Source organism: Halichoerus grypus, chromosome 12, assembly GCF_964656455.1.
Source record: "Halichoerus grypus chromosome 12, mHalGry1.hap1.1, whole genome shotgun sequence".
Classification (NCBI taxonomy): Eukaryota; Metazoa; Chordata; class Mammalia; order Carnivora; family Phocidae; genus Halichoerus; species Halichoerus grypus.
Genome location: NC_135723.1, coordinates 2,719,542 through 2,740,394, shown reverse-complemented (window position 1 = coordinate 2,740,394; position 20,853 = coordinate 2,719,542). Strand labels below are relative to the sequence as shown.

The window sequence follows — 20,853 nt, the reverse complement described above, 5'->3', positions numbered from 1 at the left end:
ATAGGTCACTTAAGTAAAGTGCATAGTACATAAAAATGCCCAAACATTATAGTTACATAGAACACACTGGATTGTGCAAAGGGACTGTACAGCAAGTACTTCACACACCACCACGCATAATAGATTTAATAAGTATTTATCAGGTGAATACAAATTTAATATTCACTTCAAATTTATTTGCTCTAAATCTGAGCTGCTCTTTTTTCAATCTTCCTTATGATTTTCAACCAGGCACATTTTAACTTTAAAGTAAATTTCGATTTCTCCTGTAAACTGTAACGTGCCAACATTTTAATCATTAAATAGGTACAGACCCCCAAGTTAAGGTTGTACCAAAATCAACTTCCTGGTTTTGCCAATGAGATACTGTCATGTAATATACAACCAAATTAATCACGGCATCATTGGGAGAAGCTGAGTAAAGGGTGCACAGGGACTCTGTATGAATTCTGCAATTTCTTCTGAGTCTTCAACTTTTCTGAGATAAAAAGGCATTTAAAATAAAATAAAATATTTAAAATAAAATCTCCCAGTGCCTTAGGTCCTTTCCCTGCATTATTTTTTCTGTGCCTAAAATCACCCTTGAACAAATACAGAATCTATTCAACATGCAACCTAGAGGACGAGTGAATACACCTAGCTACTCGGAAGTATCTATTGCATGACACCATTCATATAACATTCAAAAGCACGAGAAACAAGTCACTGGAGAAAAAACCAAGATCAGTGGAAAATTACAGAAATCAGTACTCCAGGATCATTGTATCAGCACAGGAATGCTCTGCAATTCTTATATTCTGTATTGGGAACAAGATTATACGGTGGATTTGAAATGCATAGCTTTAGGCTAAGTGTGAACTTAAGGTATTTTATAAAAAGATTGATTGATTTTAGGGGGGGCCACGGGAAAGGGAGAGGGAGAGAGAATCTCAAGCAGGCTCGCCGCTGAGTGTGGAGTCCGACCGGGGCTCGATCCCACCACCCTGAGATCATGACCCGACCTGAAGCCAACAGCCAGATGTTCAACCATGCCACCCAGGCGCCCCTGAACTTAATGTATTTTAATGAATAAAAAGTAATGGTTTTTAATGTGTAAAAAGAAAAAAAACCACCCAAGAACAGTGGTTATGTCCAGCGTGGTTAATGGCACGGGTCACGCAGACGCTGACCCCTCCAGCTGACAAGAACAAGCACAACACCAGCGTCTACATTACGGAGGAAGGAGACGCCCGGGCACCTGAGAGTCGAAATGCCCAACAGCAGCAGAGAAATGCCTCCCGGGCCACGTGCCTGCTCGCACCCAACCAGCACCTGGGCACACAGGGCCAGGTCAGCTCCAGACCGGAGAGAGTAGGCTAGAATGGCCCCCAACGGCCCCAGCCTGCCTGGTGTTCTGCCCGGGCTCAGGTTCTCACGGAGACTTGGATTCTCAGCAGACGACCAAAGACCCTCCGCAGACGCGGTTCAGGGCCACGGCTGGCGGGGGCAGACAGCAAGGAGGAGGGGTCCGCACCTGCTCAGGGACACACTGCTGGCTGGGGGGGTGCGGGGGGACAGGCGCTATCCCTCCCAGGTGCGGGGGAGGGGGGCATCTTCCTGTTTACATGCATGATTCAACACCAGTGCACGGCATTCCCCGCGCGAAGGAGCGGACAGTCAAGCAGAGCAGAGTGACGCGTAAACGCTATAAAACGACACTCCGGCCCCAGCAGACAGAGACGGGCTGCAACAGGAAGGCTGGGAAGGCATCGGGCCAGCCCTGGGGGGTGGGGAACAGCACGAGGTGGGTGCTGGAGGCGGGGGAGGCCAGTCCTGCCAGGGGCCCCGTGAGCAGATGACCAGAGGCAAATGTCACCCATGGGGGTCGAAGGGGTGTCACAGAGAGCTTCACAGGGCATGAGGTGCCCGACCTGAGGGGGCCTGGCTAAGAACATAGGATTTTCTTCTTTTGTCAATGATTAGTGACCTGGCCAGACATGGACTTTTTTTTTTTTTTTTTTAAGATTTTATTTGACAGAGAGAGAGCACAAGCACAGGGAGTGGGAGAGAGAGAAGCAAACTCCCCGCTGAGCAGGGAGCCCGATGAGGGGCTCTGTCCCAGGACCCTGAGATCACGACCTGAGCCGAAGGCAGATGCTTCACCGACTGAGCCACCCACAGGCTCCCAGAAGTGGATTTAAAAAACAAATTAATTTAGGGGCACCTGGGTGGCTCAGTTGGTGAAGCATCTGCCTTCGGCTCGGGTCATGATCCCAGGGTCCTGGGATCGAGCCCCACGTCAGGCTCCCTGCTCCGTGGGGACTCTGCTTCTCCCTCTCCCTCTGCCTGCCTCTCTGCCTACTTGTGCTTTCTGTCTGTCAAATAAATAAATAAAATCTTTAAAAAAAAACACAAACTGATTTAGCGAGACCCCACTGTAGTAAGTCATCCATAGAGGTAGCAGGCAACTAGTGTCTCAGTCAGATTACATTTCAGTGTCCTGCGGCCCCCACACTGACAAAGAACAATAAATATTGATGATTCGCTGTGGATAGCAAAGGCATTATTCTAAAATATGGTGGAACAAATGCTCCGCCAAGTGAGACAAGGAGTCTTATCTTTTAAAAAGAAGTCTTCTGATGCTCTCCCGGAGAGAATGGGGCACCCTGAAATCCACCCAAGGGGATTCTACGGTCTAGATTTTATTTAAAACAGATTAAACTCATGAGGGCCGACCAAGGAACCAATTATGTTTGAAAGGCACTCAGAATTCTCCTCCAAATTCAGTCAGATACTGGAAATCTAGACTCCAGAGGGATTGCGGCCAATTCGAGAGAGCTTTGGGATTTATATTCAATGCGGCTTGCTGCTCTAGCAGATTGAAAGGAATTCGAAAGGAAGCATGTCTTGAAATGACTAACGGGAACAATTCTATACAGGCACCACCACGAAGTATTCATAACGTGTCCACGATCCTTAACAGGTTCTCCAGCAACACGATCCTAATTAGCAATTTCTCCGTGTAGGATCCGTCTCGGATCCTCAGAGAGACACATGCAGCTCTTAGAGAGACCAAGGCAATGGACGGGGGCCGCGTGGGGCACAAGGAGACACACGCACCGTGAGGCCAGCACAGCAAAGCATATTTCCTCCCTGTGTGTCTATAATGTGTTCTCAATCCCACTTAGAATAATAAAGACATGTGTGTGTGTGTGCGTGCGTGTGTGTGTGGATGGGCCACATTATAGATCTACAAATACATACACCTCAACGTAAATATAAATAAAATATATATCTACTATATACAATTATGTATTTATATGTGGGATATATGTAAATGTTAGTACTAATAAATATTACATATATATATTCCTTGTGCTACCTGACGTTCGTCGTCACCTGACAAGGAGAAGAACACAGCATCACTGGCAACAGGCAGGATCTGACAAAGGGCAAGCCGTTATCAGGGCTGACCTGCCATCCATTCCTGATGTTAGGAGTTAAAGTCATGTAGCTACAAAAATAAATTATGTGAGGGGCACCTGGGTGGCTCAGTCGTTAAGCGTCTGCCTTCGGCTCAGGTCATGATCTCAGGGTCCTGGGATCGAGTCCCGCATCGGGCTCCCTGCTCAGTGGGGAGTGAGTTTCTCCCTCTGCCCCTCACTCTGCTCGTGCTCTTTCTCTCTCAAATAAATAAATAAAATCTCTTAAAAATTAATTTATTAATTAATTTTGTTGTGGTATCAACTAAATCCGCCCTAGACGCTACAATCAGAGTAGGAGGGAAATTGAGCAATTTCAAAGGGGACAACTAAATAATTAGAACGATTATCTTGCAGGTTGGCACTTCATCTTTTGACGTTCTCCTTCCTAGCGTTGGAGACTCACACCAATCAAAAAAGAAAAGAAAGAAAGATGGAAAGAAAAGAGAAGAAAAAGCAACATAAAATCTTCACTCATCAGCACTGTGTCATCACACGGATCGGACACACTTCTTGTCTTGCTGTCTCCAGGACGGAGCGTCCTCTCCCTCTTTGTTGAACAGGTGGCGCCCTTCCGGGCTGAGCCCCACAGGACATACCGTGGCCGCTGCAGAAGGTCCCGATGCAGGAAAATCCTCAAGAGGAGAAGCACGGTGCCCTGCGAGGCCAACTGCACGAAGATCCAGCCCAGGAAGTTCATCTCAAAGGGGCTCACGTAGGAATCGATGCCAAAGTTGTGGGTCAGGTCATATTTGATCTGATTGTAACAGAGTTCTATCAGGCCCTGACCCAGGCAGAACTGAGGGAAAATGGTGAAGACCCACTTGAGGACATCATAGATGTTCTGTAAATTCTGTACAGTGAGAGAAAGGGAAAATAAATCACACCGAAAGCTGTTCACACCCTCCGTCTGCCCTTGTTGGTCCTGTGTCCGGGTCCCCCCTGCCCCAGCCACGCGGTGACAGGCGCAGATGGGCATCGAACCGGAGAGGATTAGTCTCAAGCCTCAGGTCTGGTGGTTTTGCCTTGCTGGGTGGTGGACGTGCTTGGGAGTCCCCACCCGCTTCTTCCTCCCGAGTTCCACTTTTGGAACGGGCATGTCTGTCCTAAGCCTGTCCCGTGGCTGTACTTTGGAAGCACATAACTGGTGTGCTTCCCAGGCTCACACGTGGAGAGGAATTCTGTCTCACGATGCATCACGCCTAAAGCATTGCCTGCACCTGATTTAGGTGAGACCTCACTAAAGACTTTCGAGTTGAAGCCAGGATAAATCAAGACGTTGGGGGCTGTTGGGATGGATTGGATGTATTTTTCCTGCAAGAAGGACATGAATTTGGGGGGGCCCATGGTGAAATGTTATGGACTGAATATTTGTGCCCCCCCAAATTCACAGGTGTAGCCCTAACTCCCATTGTGATGGTATTAGGAGGTTGGACCTTAGGGAGATGATTGGGTTAGATGGGGTCAGGAAAACCGAGCCCCCACAATGGGATCAGTACCCCCGTGTGAAGAGCGAGAGACACCAGAGCTTCCCCTCTCTGCCGTGCGAGGACACAGCAAGAAGGAGGTCATCTCCAAGCCAGGAAGCGGGTCCCACCCAAGAGCTGATTCTTCAGCAGGCACCTCGATCTCAGATGCCCAGCCTCCAAAACGGTGAGCAACAGCATCAGCTGGTCATGCCCCCCAGCCTGTGGCAGGTGTTACAGAAGCCCAGGTAAGACAGACAGGTAACATCCCGAGCCACAGGCCACATGAGTGTTCGAACAAGCGGACAATACTGGGAGCTGTCGCCGTGAGCAGGTAAGTAACATGTAAGGTGCCTAGTACGAAATTAGCGTATAGTAAATGTTCAGTGTACGTAGTTGTCTCTATGAAACTTGTTACCATTAAGTGTAATTACAAGGACAAGGATGAATAAGGGAGCAGATGGAAAGCGAGAGCAAACAGTATAAAATCGCAAAGAAAATAAAAATATATATGACAGGCTGCATATATTTGGACAATATCATTTTTAAATTAAATGTACATAAAAATTCAACATCTCCCATAAAATATACTATTTTTTTATCATCTGGTGTTTTATGAATGTTAGCTTTATTTTACAATGAGATTAGAACTGTTACTATGTTAAACATCATCCACTAGGACTTTCCACAAAGTATCGTGTGTTCCAACCTTAATGGAACTTCACTGCATTTCACTCCCTCAATAAATGTATAGAGTATTGAGAGGTAAACCCAGTTACCACTCAGGAAACAGGCTCAAGCGGCTGATGAATGTGTTCAGGCCACACTGTGGTAGGGCCGGGACTTGACCCTGATCATTCTGGCCCAAGGAATAAAATCTCTCCACCCAGGAATGCGGCCTTTGGAGAAAATTCACTGCAAAGTGGTCCCTTGAGCTGACTTTTAGACACGGTGTAGCTAAGCATGTAACTCAGAAAGACCACAGTAACTACAGCTACCTGACAAGGCTATAGAGGTAATCATCAAGAATTAGGCTTGGGGTGCCTGGGGGGCTCAGTCGGTTAAGCGTCTGCCTTCAGCTCAGGTCATGATCCCAGGGTCCTGGAATTGAGCCCCAAGTTGGGCTCCCTGCTCAAGTGGGGAGCCTGCTTCTCCCTCTGCCTCTGCCCCCAGCTCATGCACGCGCACTCTCTCTCTCTCTTTAATAAATAAATAAAATCTTTAAAAAAAAAATAAAGCAAAAAGACAATTCATGGAGCAGGAGAAAATACGTGCAAATTATCTGACAAGGGTACAGTATTTACACTTAAAAAGAACTCTTACAATTCAACAATAAAAAGACAATCCAATGCTTAAAAAGTTAAGGACTTGAATAGACCTATTATTTTTTAAATATTTATTTATGGGGCGCCTGGGTGGCTCAGTCAGTTAAGCGTCTGCCTTCGGCTCAGGTCACGATCCCAGGGTCCTGGGATGGAGCCCCAAGTTGGGCTCCCTGCTCAGTGGGGAGTCTGCTTCTCCCTCTTCCTCTGCCGCTCCCCCTGCTTGTGCTCTCTCTCTCTCTCTCTGTGTCAAATAAATAAATAAAATCTTAAAAAAAAAAAGAATTAGGCTCACTGTTTTACAGTCATTCAAAAATTCACCTGAAGAATAATATTTTATAAGGAAGCAAAATCATCATGAGGTATACATTATAATACACGACATGGGATGTGCCGTATCACAAATACTGAGGAAAAATTTACAAAATCATCAATTATATATTTCATCCTAGACAATGTCCAGTTTTCCCTTATGATGCAAATGGACAGCCTGACTTATATAAATGCAGTCTTAAATAACGTGATTTGGGAGCAACAGAAAATTCAACAAAGGAGTATGAATTGTTCCATTGTGGCTTATTGTCTTTTGCACAGAGACACGGAAAAAACATGAATGCTTCATCTGATTTTTCCCTTAACTCTTGTCCTGACTACCTGCCATCTTTATAGATTTCAACCAGTCCTAAAGGGGCTTGTTAATCCCCGTTTTTATAAAACTGTGTCAGTCCCTGAATCACATAATGTGCCACATGAAAGCATCTTCTCTCACTGGTTATGACGTAGAAGCAGTAGAGTATGACAGCTTCCGACTCAGGAACTGGGAACTAAGGGACAGACACAGTAATGACGAGGACTTCAGATCTGCCTTAAGGAATTCACAACTGTCCCTATTCCAACGAGAACAGAACCGTCCACAATGCCTGAACACTGAAGGAACAAGTAACCTGCACATACAAGTGCATGAATTCAGGGAATAACGATCCACAAATGTCCAATTTAGGATAACTGCGAATTGATGAAGTATGCAAAGAAAGAAATTACTGGGACCATGAGTTATTCCCCTCCGGACATCCCTCTCACCCCAACCGGGAAATGTTCAAGGTGGTGCGTTAGAACTCAAAATGCAGTTTCTATAGAAATCAGCTTAAAAATTGTGATTTGGGGGGCGCCTGGGTGGCTCAGTCGGTTAAGCGTCTGCCTTCGGCTCAGGTCATGATCCCAGGGTCCTGGGATCGAGCCCCGCATCGGGCTCCCTGCTCGGCGGGGAGCCTGCTTCTCCCTCTCTCTCTGCTGCTCCCCCTGCTTGTGCTCTATCCCTCTCTCTCTCTCAAATAAATAATAAAATCTTAAAAAAAAAAAAAATTTTTTTTTTAAAAATTGTGATTTGGTAAAAATTAAAATGCTCTAACATCACAGTTTGGACACACAATGGTTAATCCTGGTTTACTGGCTTGTAAGGCTGATCTGAGAACCTAGTCACCCTTGATTGATTCTATAAGAATACATTTATTGCCCTATAGCTTACGAGTGAAGATCTGAAATCACCCATTTACGATGTCGGGTTTCTTAAGCAAACAATATCAAAATAAAGAGCAAAAGAAAAGAGAGACCCTAGCAAAATGATAAAATGTCTCTTTTTATTTGTGAACAATTGAGCTTGACCCATGCTTCTGCAAACAAACAATTGCCTTTGCTCTCTGTCCACATAACCAACGCTGTTTGTAACCGGACGCTGACGTCAGTGCTGGACTATCAGGGACACAAAGGCTCCCGGCTCGTCTCCTCTCTGGGTCCAGGGGATCCCACCTCCTTTTGCTTTTGTCCTGTGATCCTGTCCCCTAGAGCTTCGCCTTGCCCACCAGAGGGAGGGTCCATCCACCCTGAGTCTGCCTTCCTTCTCACCTTAGTTCATGGGGACACCCAGAGTGGCTCACGTCCTATCAGAGATCCGTGGGGCTGGCAGGGAAAGCGTGCACCTGCCTCGGCTACCCTCCACGTCCTCCTCAAGCTAAAGCCCAATAACTGTAGTGGGGTTTCCTACTTAGAGGCTAGATACATTAATACAGATTAGTGTCAACACTAGATCTGCAAAAATCACCAAAACAGATTGTTTCCTTCTCTGAGTGTTTCCGTACTTAGTGCTTCCACACCAACGTAGTGCGTAACACCCAAAAACAGTATGAACCACGCTGGAAAGTGGACCATCTCTGCAAGCCCAGGGCTGAGCAAAGCGATGGGCATCCACCCATCCCCGACTCACCTGAGATAGGCCAGCAGCGCAGCCTCCAGAACTGGGAGGGCTGGGCCTTTCTCAGGCTACCTTCTCCACCCACGAGTCAATCAAACACCAGGATGACTGAGGAATTGGGGTCCAGGTAGACAGTGTGGAGTCAGAAGGGAAAGTGGTCAGAGCTGAGAGCAGAGAGGAGGGATGAAAAGGACAGAAATAAGGGGACAGAGGACAACGCAAAACTCCGACGTTTGTCCCCAAGGGTAGTGCAGAGGAGGCGGAGGAGGGCTTAAAGCAGATAAGACCCAGGCGGGCTTCACGGCAGGGGGAGCATGGCAGGGACAGAACTGGATCCAGCTTGACCGAGACGCCTGCTGGGGATCCCATACCCTGAAAGTGACTCGCTACTGTGAACACCTGTCGGAGAGAGGGTTCTTGGAGCAGGATTCCTTCACCCTCTTCCCGGGGAAACGGAGCCCCTTCTCGGGGCAGCCTTCTGCTCCGACACTCTGAAGGTAGCAGAACTAGGTATGTTCCAGGGATCACAGGGAGGAGGGCAGAATGGGCCAGATCATCCAGCGCTCCTGGGGTCGGAGAGCATGCTCAGCCATGGCACGTGATCCCAGAGAGAGGGATCTGACCCCTACTCCTGAGACACCTGGACACTCATCTACCCTTCCAACCGCCGATCAGGAATTTGTCAACGAACAGGGATGCCCGGGCTCAGCTCTCATAATGGCATTGGTGTTTGCGATCCTCGGGGGCGGGTTCTCTATCCAGAGGCTAAAGACAGTGGAGAGTCGCACATTTTCCTTTACTTCCAGCTGGAAAAACAGCACACGGAGCATGAGCCGGAATGGCCTGCTGCCCTGAGAGGCGTGGCAGGAGCCCACTGACCTGAGCTTTGGAGACGGTGGCGAGCAGCCGGGGCATGATGGTCATCAGCATGGTGCAGAGCCCGAAGATGAAGTTCAGGGACACGTAGGAGATGAACGCCACGTCCGAACTCGAGAAGATTCTGGACATCAGATACATCCATGGGAGAGTTGCGTAGCTACAGAATAAAGGGAAGAATCGTGTTTGTCTTCCTGTAACATGAACTGGTATAAGGACGGAAGTGTAGATGAGTTTTGTTGGCCGGGTCATTTTCCCTCCCTTAGTGAACGGAAACCCACTTTACAACAAATCCCACGGTGTTTCCTGAACACAGAGCACATTCTGGGAGGGGGGGGCCTCCAGGGAGCACTGAGGATAACGGCAGGGGAGGGTCAACAGCTAGGCCACGTGGGCACCTGCCCCTGGAGCTCCCTGGGCTGGAAGAAGCCTGAGGACATCCCCATCGCCCCTCCCTCGAGGGGCAAGCCTGGCTCTTGATTCTTCGCTCCGCTTCTCGTCAGTAAAGCACAAACAGTTCCAACGTGTGGAAGTGAGAATCAAAAGCTGTCAAGAATGGAAAGTAGCAGAGCTCTGCCTAAAAAGAAGGCAGGAAGGGGCGCCTGGGGGGTTCGGTTGTTAAGCACCCAACTCTTGATTTGGGCTGAGATCATGATCTCAGGGTCGTGGGATCAAGGCCCGTGTCAGGCTCTGCACTCAGCGTGGAGTCTGCTTGAGATTCTCTCTCCTTCTGCCCTTCCTCCCTGCTTTCTCTCTCTCTCCCTCAAATAAAAAAAAGTCTTAAAAAAAAAAAAAGAAAAAAGAAGGCGTGAAGGTAACACTGGAGAGGTTCGCTCTCAGCGTCCACTCCGTGTTGGGCCCTGTCCTGTGGGCCTCCACGACGCGCCTCATCCTCCTCCCTCTCCAACAGCCTGGGAAGCAGGTGGTGTGATCCCATTTTATGGATGGGGAAGGGGTTCACACGGTTGAGAGACCCTGATGGGGGCTCTGCAGCTGACAGCAGGTGAGGCTGACCACAGGATTCATTTCTGTGTGGTTGCGAAGCTGGAGAGCAAGGGGACGGACCTTAGAAGCAGCCCCCACACATTTCTGATGGCATCAGGTTCTAAGAAAAACACCCACCATGCTCCCCAAATGCACACATTTCTCTTCTTCCATACCCTGGAGCTGGGTTCCATCCATGGCCCACCTCCCGAGGCGTCTCTCACAGAAGCGTGCGCCCCATTCAAGGACACGGGTCCTGGAGTCACAGTTCCAAACATCAGCGGAGAAGTCACTTGCTGTAAATCGCAGCCTTCCTCCCATGTCCCCATGTGCTCTCTGCACACTCCAGGCAGACCTGTCCCCGCTTTCCTAGCGTGACTTAGCGGCTGCACCTGAAACACCTCCTGAATGCAACGTATGGGACTCCAAACGGTGGGAGACAGGCCCGCCCCTCGAGGTGGGCCGTTATTCTCCTGTAGTTCCTTTTTCTATATGAATCCGTGGCATCAGAATGAGTCCCTGGGTCAAAGGCTTCATCCTCATATTTCAGAAAATACAATACATATACTATCATAGAAAAAATCGTACACTGTTTTGGGAACTCCTCTCAACAAAAATCTGCCTCGTAACTTGGGCACGATAGAAATTATTTTAGAACGTACAAGGTGGAGCTGAGAGCTTGTAAGCAATTATTCTTAAATAGTCACTGTACCGAATAATCAAATTATCATTAAATAATTAAATTAGTTACCCAAGAGGTAGGTCATGACTCCTTGGTGCTTTGAAGTGTCAACCCCTGCATCTGAAGAAAAGCCCTGGGGAGAAGAATCAAACCCCACACACCTTTACTGTCCCTTCTGGGGCAGAAGTCAAGTGCGATCCTCCCTCACGTACCTGCCTGGACAAGCAATTGAAACAACAGCATTCAAAGTGTTGTTTAGAACAGAGATGTAAGCGTTATCAGCAATCTGTGAGTCAAATCTCAGGGCAGCTGTAACTATAAAATCCCCTCTCAGAGTGAACCATACATCTCTTAAAACTACTGATGCAAACTCTATCTTCTGGAACAGTCTGTGACAGGTTGCTTTTCTTTTCCATATCGCCACTCTGTGGCAGCTGAAGATAAACATCGTGGTCTTCTTATGCCTCCAGTATACAAAAGGCCAGGTCTCTCTTGGTGTCCAGCCAAGTCTCCCGGTTAAACCTCGCCATGGGGGGCTCCAGGCATTTGGGTAGGGACACCTGACGAGGCATCTGGCTCAAAGACTGGCTCAAAGCACGGCGGGATGCTCGGCACGTCAGTCTGGAGGGCAGTCAAGGAACTCGGCAGCTCCTTCTCCCACTCGGAAGCCCCGTCCACCACCCCCTACCCCACGTTGGAACGAGAGGGACCCACCAGTGAATACTCTTCCATTGGCTCCTGCCCCGTTGCACGCTGTTCACAGTCGGTGCTTTGTTACTCAGTACGGAGAGTTTCCACCCCAGGTTCTCCCCCCGAGACGTTGGACAAGCGGATCAGAGCGTTATTTACTTAAGCAAAGGAGAAATCAGCAATAATGCCAGACTGACCACCCCTGCCCCCAGCGTCTCACTTGCTGAACTAGTGAACGGTCTTTGGGTGTGGACTTCCACCAGCTGTGCGGCCGTCTTCTTTTTATTTTTTTCCTATATGTTCATTAGTCACCTTTCAAATTCATGGTTCAAATCAACATATTGGCAGCTCCAGGATCCCTATCTTTTTTTTTTTTCCAGAAAAGAATTAAATGGGATGCACCTGGGTGGCTCAGTCGTTAAGCGTCTGCCTTCGGCTCAGGTCATGGTCCCAGGGTCCTGGGATCGAGCCCCGCATCGGGCTCCCTGCTCAGCGGGAAGCCTGCTTCTCCCTCTGCCTGCCCCTCCCCCCACCTGTGCTCTCACTCTCTCTCAAATAAATAAAATCTTAAGAAAAAAATTAAATGGGCTCCTAGAGCATAATTTATTTTTTAGTAAAATCTACAGCGGCTTCTAACAATCTCTACTTTCGTTAAAATACAATGTAATATTTTGATGACTTTAGCACTTACTGGCTAGTGGCATGCTGTTCACAATCCTTCCAGAATTTGTGGGGTTTTCCTCCCTTTGAAAGATGGCCCCTCCCCTAGTGAGTGAATTTTCTAGGACCTGGAACAGGACTCTATGGGCCTCGTGTTCACAAGCCTTAACCACCAAATAATCACCAAATGCGTTCCTATGGTTGCAACGTTTTATAGAAGCTAGATTCTCTTTTCTTTCTGACATTCCTTTCCTCTTTTTGATGCTGAGTTTCCTCACTCTCCACTAAAATATCAAGTTTTCCTGGTTAGGGAGAGCAGGAATATTAAGGAAAAAAAAAAAAAAGACAATTGTTACCGGGCATTTTTTTCTGTTGTCTCTTTGAGACTCTGTGCCCTTGTCCGATCCCTAATTTCTTTGGATTCTGAATCCCGTGTAATTGCAAGCCACTTTTCATGCCTGCGACGTCCTCAGGTTGCAGGGCACTCTGAGGGCCCAGCCTTCCTGAGACTGTCCTCGGGGTCCCCTCGCCTCCCTCCTTGGGGACGGAGGGGTGAGCAGATGGGCACAGGGAGACAGCAATGCCCATGCAGCACCGGGTGCGAGCCGGGGCCCCAGCGAGAGAAGAAACACCGTGTAAATGAGAACAAACCCATGGCCCCTGGGATGTGGCTCTGTGATTGCAGCCGGCCACCCCGGGGCCCTTCTTCACCAGGGTCCACCTGCCCTCTGACACCATCTGCTATGTTCAGACCCCTTGGTCCGTCCGACCGTAGGAATTCTTCCCCAGAGCTGCATCACCCCTGCTGGCCCAGGCTGTCAGTCAAGGGATTCTGTGAATCTCCCGGAATTCTTCAGAAAATGCCATCGCCGCGCACGTGGCCAGGAGTCTGGGCTTCATCCAGACTCCCAAAGGTGCTCACAAGCCAAACAAGCTTCCGGACTCCTCCTCAAAACACATTTCTTAGGCATTTCTAACCACATTCGATTTTGTCTGAGTGTTACCTTATGTTAAACTCAACGACCTCTGCTTTCGTAAACTTTACAAGTAACGTATAGCGAAGTCTGTTTAATCACACCATCAGAAGCCACAACACTGTCCACTCAACTGGATCCATACACTGAAACCAGACCACTTCCTGAGAAGCAGGAATCCACGTACACAGCCCTTTATATCCGGGAACTTAAATTTCCAACTGAGCACGATAGACAGGCGCAACCGCAAGCATTTTCATAGCCTAAGACGTAATATCCTCTGAATACCAGAATAGTTCGCATAGTAACGATGTGGCCAAGAGTAATTAAATGGGACCTTTCACCACTCACTGTGAGGTTTGTATGAACTATCTAACTGAACAGAACTAAAGCTCCACACAGAAGACAGTGAGGTTTGAGGAGAGTCATGATACTTCCCAAGGCCACAGAATCCTGAGTGGCCATATCACTCTTCCCACAAAGATCTGTCTGTCTGTCCTGTCTGTCTCTCTCTCCCCACAGTCTATCCATCCATATAGTCATCTAATAAGAATATATGCTTGTTTGTGTTAAATCTGGTCCCCTAATTAAATGTTTTGGGTCACTGACATTACCATGAGCTGTGTAAAAATCACTGTACTTGTCATCTTTGGCTTCGATAAAGCAGAATGTGGGGTTTTCAAAAAATCATCTGCCTCGCATCATAATAAATATGTTCCTTATCTTCCCTCCTCGTAGCAAGTCTCTCTCACACGCTCAGCCTGGACGGAGACATATAGCCACCGTGTAAGAAGACACATAGCTCTATATTGTTGATCCCGGGTGCATACAATTTGGGGACCACTGGCAATGATCCTGCTCAGTGCGTTTGAAAATGAGAAGTACGTACAGTGACTTCTCTGCCTTTGCTGTATTTTCCCTGGGAAAAGTGACAACAGCGACGACACGGCACCTTGCCAGACCACCACTGTCACAGGAGAGGGAAAATGCGCCAGACGCCGGGCTGCAAGACAGACTCTCCTCTGAAAGGCAATTTTGGAGCTAACCGGATTACGGGTTTGAGCTCCAGATTAATGTCAGCGTGAGGACAGCCGAGAACCCGCGTGGCGCCGCCCGCGTCGGCAGTCGGCTGGGGGCCTCGTGGCGCCAGCCCGCACCACCTCCGTCCCCGCCCCGCCACCCGCCCTCCTCCTCCCCCTCCTCCTCCGCGGGGCGCTCGTCCACCTGCTCCGGCTGGTCCGCGGCGCGGCTCTCGCAGAAGCAACATAATTGCTTGCAGAGAGAGAAAATCACGAAGCTGGCAGCAGGTTCAAAGCCATCCCGGGGGGTGTTTCTCTTCCAGAAAACAAACCATAATTCTGCAGCCATGTTTCTCATCACATACCCGAAAAGTGCCAGCAGGAGAGCCGTGGCTGCCAAGTTCTCGCGGAAAGTAAACGCTGTTAACTGGAAGGCGACGATGACGGCGACACACAGGCTCACGGACACCAAGTAGGAGACCTGGGGAGACAAGGGACAGGGCATGGCACCCCATCTCCACCTCTGCTAGTTTGCAGATGACACACAGGCGGCAGCGGGGGCCCCAGGGAGGCCCAGCTCTGGCAGGACTGTGTCCCCCACCCCCGATGCATACACTGAAGCCCCCGGACCTCAGAACATGACTGGGTCTGAAGACGCGCCCCTGAAGGGGTCATGGAGGTAGACGAGGTCCCCAGAGCAGCCCTGATCCCACAGGACCAGCGTCCTTGTAAGAGGAGGACATCGGGACACAGACACACACGTGAGGACACGGGGAGGACACGCCACCCACACACCCAGGACAGGGGCCTCGGGAGGAAGTGGCCCCGCCACGCCTGGATCTGGGATGTCCAGCCCCAGGCCCTGGGAGGGACACTCCGTCTGCGGAGTGCCGTGAGGGTCTGCCGGGAAACCGCTACGGCCAACACTCCCCAGCTTCGGACCTTCCAGGGGACGTGGCCTCTGCGCACTCCTGCGCTCAAGGACGGGCTCGTCCTGGGGCCTCTCACGGAGCCCTTCCTCACACCATGCACAGGGCTGCCTCCTTGGGGGTCCTTCCCTGACCTCCTGGTTTAAGTCCTACTCTCTCGTGAGAACACAAGCTCCAGGGGGCAGAGAACATCTCTGCCTTGCTCACGGCTTTATTCCCCGCACCCCAGACACACCTTGCCCCCGTGCAGATCCCCAAAAATATCCGTTAAATGAGCGATCATCCGGAAATGACTGGATGAAGATGGAAACACAGTCAACCGGGAAGGAAATAATCCTCCCTGCCCTTAAACTCCCAGAGAGGCATGGCAGGGACAAAGGGGTCCATAAAGTCCAGACTGCATTAGAGAGGGAGACTGGCTGAGGCCTGGGAGATTTTGGGTCCCCCCACCCGCCAGGGTCCTGAAACCCGCCCCCACTTTTCAGGCTCTTACCGTCTCGTTCCCTTGCCGGGGATCTGGGGTCACTGCACGCCATCACATGAAAGGCGTGGCGGTGCAGGACGCCAGCTTTATTGATGAGGACAGACTATCACTTTCCTACAATGAGGACAACCCCAAGCAGCCAAGAAAGTAGCCATAGGCCTTGAATCCACTTAAATGCCTGCAAGTCCAGGGAACAGAGGGCACTGCTGCTGTCCTCCAAGGACAGAAGACAGTGACTTGTAGGGCGTCCCCTGGAGAGCGGCAGCTCTGCAGAACTGGCCAGGCTGCGGTCACCTGGAGGCAGCCTATGCGTGTGGCCGGCAGGTCAGCTCGAAGGGCCTTTATCCTCCTCCGCTCGCAACCCCTTGAGCAGAGCATATTTAGTGTGATTATGTCACCTTCCCGATGAGAAACTCTGCATGTCTGGGCAGGTCCCCAAGCTCCCAGACAGAGCTCCAGGGCGTGGCTGGTCCGTCCTGCGTTGCATGAAGCCATCCTAAATGACGGATGGAGACTTAGCCTGACTAGCTCTTGCCAGCAGAATGATCCCTTTTTCTGTGGACAGCGTGAGACGGCCCCTTCCCACACTCACACACACGCACGCACGCTCACACACAGATCAGCGGCGTGCGGCACATGGACGGGACGTGGTCCCCAATCCTACCATGTCGTACAGGAAGTTGGTGAGCCAATACGTTCTGTAGCCCAGGCCACAGACGTGCTGCAGCCTCTTGGCTCCGCTCACCCTGTCCCTCACCACGGCGCTGCCGATCGACGCAGACAGGATGGAGAAGCCCAGCACGATGCAGAGCGCGACGCCACACTGACGGATGCTCTCCAGGCTGTGGGCAGAACAGAACAGCGCGCCAGGTGTCACACGAGGGACACGGGTCTTCTTCCCCGTGGTAACAACCAGTGACGAGGAGACGAGCTGAGAAAACCACTCGTCAGGAACTGAGGATGGGCAGGGCACACTGGCAAAGCGTGTGGAGTCTGCCACTAAATCCCCTCGACGACTTTTCGGGCGTGCATTATCGCTCCCAGCCTCGGGAAGACGTAACCAAGGGGAGCAGAGTTCAGGGACATCTCAGAGTCTGCCCATCTCAAGGTTTACTCTTGACCACTGAGCCCGACTCCCCAGTTAAAATGAAAGACATCCTCAGCGCGGGGTCCACAGTGAGCTGTGGCCTCCGCCCAGGTCGGGACACCTGCGGGGACAGGGAGGGGACATTAGCTGTAGCTCTGCAGGTGGCTCGCCCACCTCTGAATTCCGTCTCTCCAAACGTCAAAATGATTTTTTAACAGAGGGAGGTGCACTCCTGATTGTAATGATATACGCTGTGCACTTTCTTGGTCACGTTTTCATCAGAGCACTACCAAGGGACCCCGCCTTAGCAACGCCCAGCGCACACGCAGTGTCTCAGGTGGCCCACGTAAAGAAGGGGCTCATCATGAACCGTCCACGGCACGGCACCTTCTTTCCCTCAGCGAGCCCACAGCCAGAATTGTGGCCGGTGGCAGAGACCGCTAAAAGGGGGAGCTGAGAATGAGTGCAGGGATGGGAGGAGAAACCGCCTTGTGCTTCCTGCCCCCTTAACACCCCGGAGAGAGGACACCCGTCAAGCGGATCTGCGACTCCAACTCAGGTCCTGGGAAGGACACAAGCGATGCTAGCTCAGTTTTCGGGGAGTCAAGTGATATCCAGATTTTCGGCTGCATGGAGGGTCAGCACCCCAACTCAGTTGTTCAAGGGTGCGCTGTGCTAATTCTGCCGACTATCGATGTCTGGCCCTCTGTCATCGGTGTGACAGGGAAGGGAGGTGGGAAATGGAGGACGCCCTGTTTACAACTGCACCCCAAGCACTCAGCTGCCTCCGTCAGTGGAGTGTGTGACTCTTGATCTCGGGGTTGTGAGTTTGAGCCCCACTTGGAGTATAGAGATTACTTAAAAAAAAATCTCTAGGAACACCTGGGTGGCTCAGTTGGTTAAGTGTCTCCCTTCGGCTCAGTTCAGGATCTTGGGGTCCTGGGACTGAGCCCCACGTCAGGCTCCAAGCTCAGTGTGGTCTGCTTGAGATTATCTCTCCCGCTGCACCTCCCCGCCCCCCACTCCTGCTTTCTCTCTCTCTCTCTCTCTGAAATACATAAAATAAAATCTTTAAAAAATATTGTAGTCCAAAAAAGCATCTGAAAGATATGGGGTCCCTGAGCTTCAAGGAGATCATGCCCTTGGAACAATTTTGACTTAGAAAGACAGTGGAGTGTATGATATGCTCATCCGTTTTAAACTCGGTCAACACGCGTTCTCCAGTAATCATGGTCTTACACTTGGCAAAGAAACGCCCAAGCCAGCATCACTCGGGGCAAAGGCAGGAGGGATCCCAACCCCCCCAAGCAACCCAAAGACTCTGTCCCGTTGTCAGGGCCGCCTCGCCCACCCTCACACTCACATCTTGTCCTCGTCCAGCAAGGCCCCTCCGTACGGCTGGCTGTACAACGTTATTCCTGCAGAAGACAAACCGGAGAGGTGAGCCCGCAAGCCCATTACCCGCACGGCGGGCAGACGCCCTGCACCCACGCGGCAGCTCCTGGCTGCTCTGCCCAGGCCTGCGGGCACCGAGAAGGGCACAGGCCACCATTCTCGGCCCGTTTGTGCGGGGATTTTGCAGGTGCTGCATCAGGAAGAACCAGCACGTCCTGAACGTGCCTCGCGTGACGGGCGCTGGGCTGACATTTTATGACCTGATCCTCAGAAGCATCCCTGGGGCATACGTCTTACATTAGCCATATTTTGCGGAGGGAGACAGACTCCGCAAGACGATGTAATGATATGCAAGGGGATCACTGGATGGAACTCGGGGCAAAACTCAAAAATCCCCCCCCGTCGACGAAGCCAAGTCGAGACAGAAGAGTGGACCAGCTGCATGGTCCAGCTCTGTGTGTGGAACTGCTTGTCTGGATTTGCTCGGCCTGCCTCTCGGGGGCTTGTGCGTTGGCGTACGGCATCCGCCAATACGGAGAAATCACCACCAACTTAGCGATTGTAACAGCTTCATCAAACAGGCGGCTCATGACCTCCCACGGCGCGCCGTCCCCACCCCAGCCAACGCTGGTCCACACTGCACCGCGCACTCCATCGCCTCAGGCAAACCCCACCGCTTGTTTCCGATCACTGTCCAACATCAGACCAGTCCATTCTCCCTTCTCTGATTGGCTGTTGCGGAGCTAAGTGGGTGGCCACGAGGGGGGACATCCTAGCCCCATACCACGGGCCACTCTTGCGTTCTCCTTCTCCTTATGGCTCACTTAACGCAGCCTGCCGTCTGTGCTTTGCGTTCTCTTACGAGGGCATATTAAATCTTTACAGAAACGCCACGGGGTGCAGGTCAACATAAATGCACGAAGAGGCATGGACCTGGAATAGAGTAGAGTGCTGCAAATCCACTACAGCTCCGCCCCTGAGAGCCTTGTTTTCCAGCCATGAACAGCCTGCTCCTCTCTCCCGCTCAGCCGGTCTCTCCCCCGTTCTGTCGTGGGCTCCACCACACACTGAAGCAAGTTCTCTCCCAGCAGAAGGAACAGTGGAAGCTTTGGGCTCAGCAAGCCCACTATCCAGTTTTCCAGAACCATTTCTGTGACTTCAAATTAATACTGTCCAGGTGTTGTGCTGTGGGCTCCCGCCGTGTGTGTGGAAAGCCAGTCGTGTGCTCTCCTAGACCCTGGATGTGGTTTACACGTTTGTCCAGAACCGAGTCGCACGGTCTTGACCTCCTGCCTGTCTGAGCCGGTAATACCCACCTGCTTTCCTCCCATCTGTCTCTCTTCCCCTGAGCTTGACCTTCACCCCCTCCCTCCAGCACGCACCAGCTCCCATTCTCCCTCACTCAGGTACTGACTGTGGGCAGCCCTGCACGTGACCTGTGGCCACCTGCTCTGTCGCGATGTCGTGCAGAAGCTCACAGACTTTAGACAGTGCTTACAAAACCGCGGGATCCTGCCCGAACGCAGCAGGTGTCCGCTGGGTGCTGGAAACGGTGAAGTATACGTTCTGCGCTGTGGGCTGCTCCTGGCTGAATGGGGCAACAAGAGCTTTCTAGAGGAGGAAACATCCAGAGACACGCGGGGAGCTGATGAGGGCTTGGGAATTGAATTATTTTAGGAACGTAGACGAATCTTGGAATTGTTTAACCTGCAGACACACACACACACACCTGGGGTAAGAGGCAGCGTGCAAATGTCTTCTGAGAGCTGAAGGAAGGTGGTGCGGCACAGGACAGACTCAGTCTGCAGTGTTTGGGAGGGTAAAGTTGGTCCAAGGAGCCAAGTTCAAAAAAAAAAATCACCCGACTCGAGGGTTGGAGCATCAGGCCCGCTGAGCTCTGGGGCTTCACAGAGAGAGGACATGGAGTCTGGGTCTCCCCCAGACCAGGTGGCTGAGAGTCCCACTAACTGTGAGCACAGGGCTTTCCTGGTCCTGTGAGCCATGCTGGCACGAAGTCATGGAACCCCTCAAAGCTACACCCAGCTGGTCAGAAGTGGGGGCGGCCCGGGCCCCCGGGGTGTGGCTGGCATCGGAAGTGAGGGTGCTGACCCGTGGGGTCTGCATTCCCTCCAGGCAGCGCCAGGACTGAACAGCGGGTCACACACCTGGGGTGAAACAGGATCTCCCCCAGAGCTGGATTTTTCTCCTCGTCTAGGAGTCCCGCCCTGGGCTCTCTGCACCCTGCACCCTCGGGAGCTCCCTGGGTCTCCTCGGGCCTCCCTGAATTGTCACGGGTGTTTCTTATGCACCTGCCAGGTGTGTCGAATCCGACAGAACCCACGCTCAGCTTGCTCCTGCGTTTCTCCCCCAGCTTGGCCAGCACCATTCATGTCCCCATCATCCTCCCAATCACCAGACTCAAACTTACATCAGCCTCACTCCCCTTCATCCCCCCCGCACATCCAAGAAGGGGTCAGCGTCTGCCACTTCTCACCACCTCCATGTCCTAGTGCCAGACCCCATCCCGCACACCACACCCCTGCCCCGGACCACGGGGACATGCCCCACCTCTCAGC

At 51.2% G+C, this 20,853-nt stretch overlaps 1 protein-coding gene across 1 annotated transcript in view; it reads right to left on the bottom strand.

Moving 5' to 3' along the window:
- Window positions 1-20,853, bottom strand: part of ABCA13 (ATP binding cassette subfamily A member 13) — a 375,994-nt gene that overhangs the window by 86,091 nt on the left and 269,050 nt on the right. Inside the window, exons 49-53 of the mRNA XM_078059915.1 lie at window positions 18,246-18,300; window positions 16,460-16,637; window positions 14,748-14,863; window positions 9,377-9,533; window positions 4,061-4,314 (exon numbers count right to left, since the gene is read on the bottom strand). Of these exons, the coding sequence (XP_077916041.1) occupies window positions 4,061-4,314; window positions 9,377-9,533; window positions 14,748-14,863; window positions 16,460-16,637; window positions 18,246-18,300 (760 nt within the window). The remainder of the gene's footprint in view (window positions 1-4,060; window positions 4,315-9,376; window positions 9,534-14,747; window positions 14,864-16,459; window positions 16,638-18,245; window positions 18,301-20,853) is intronic.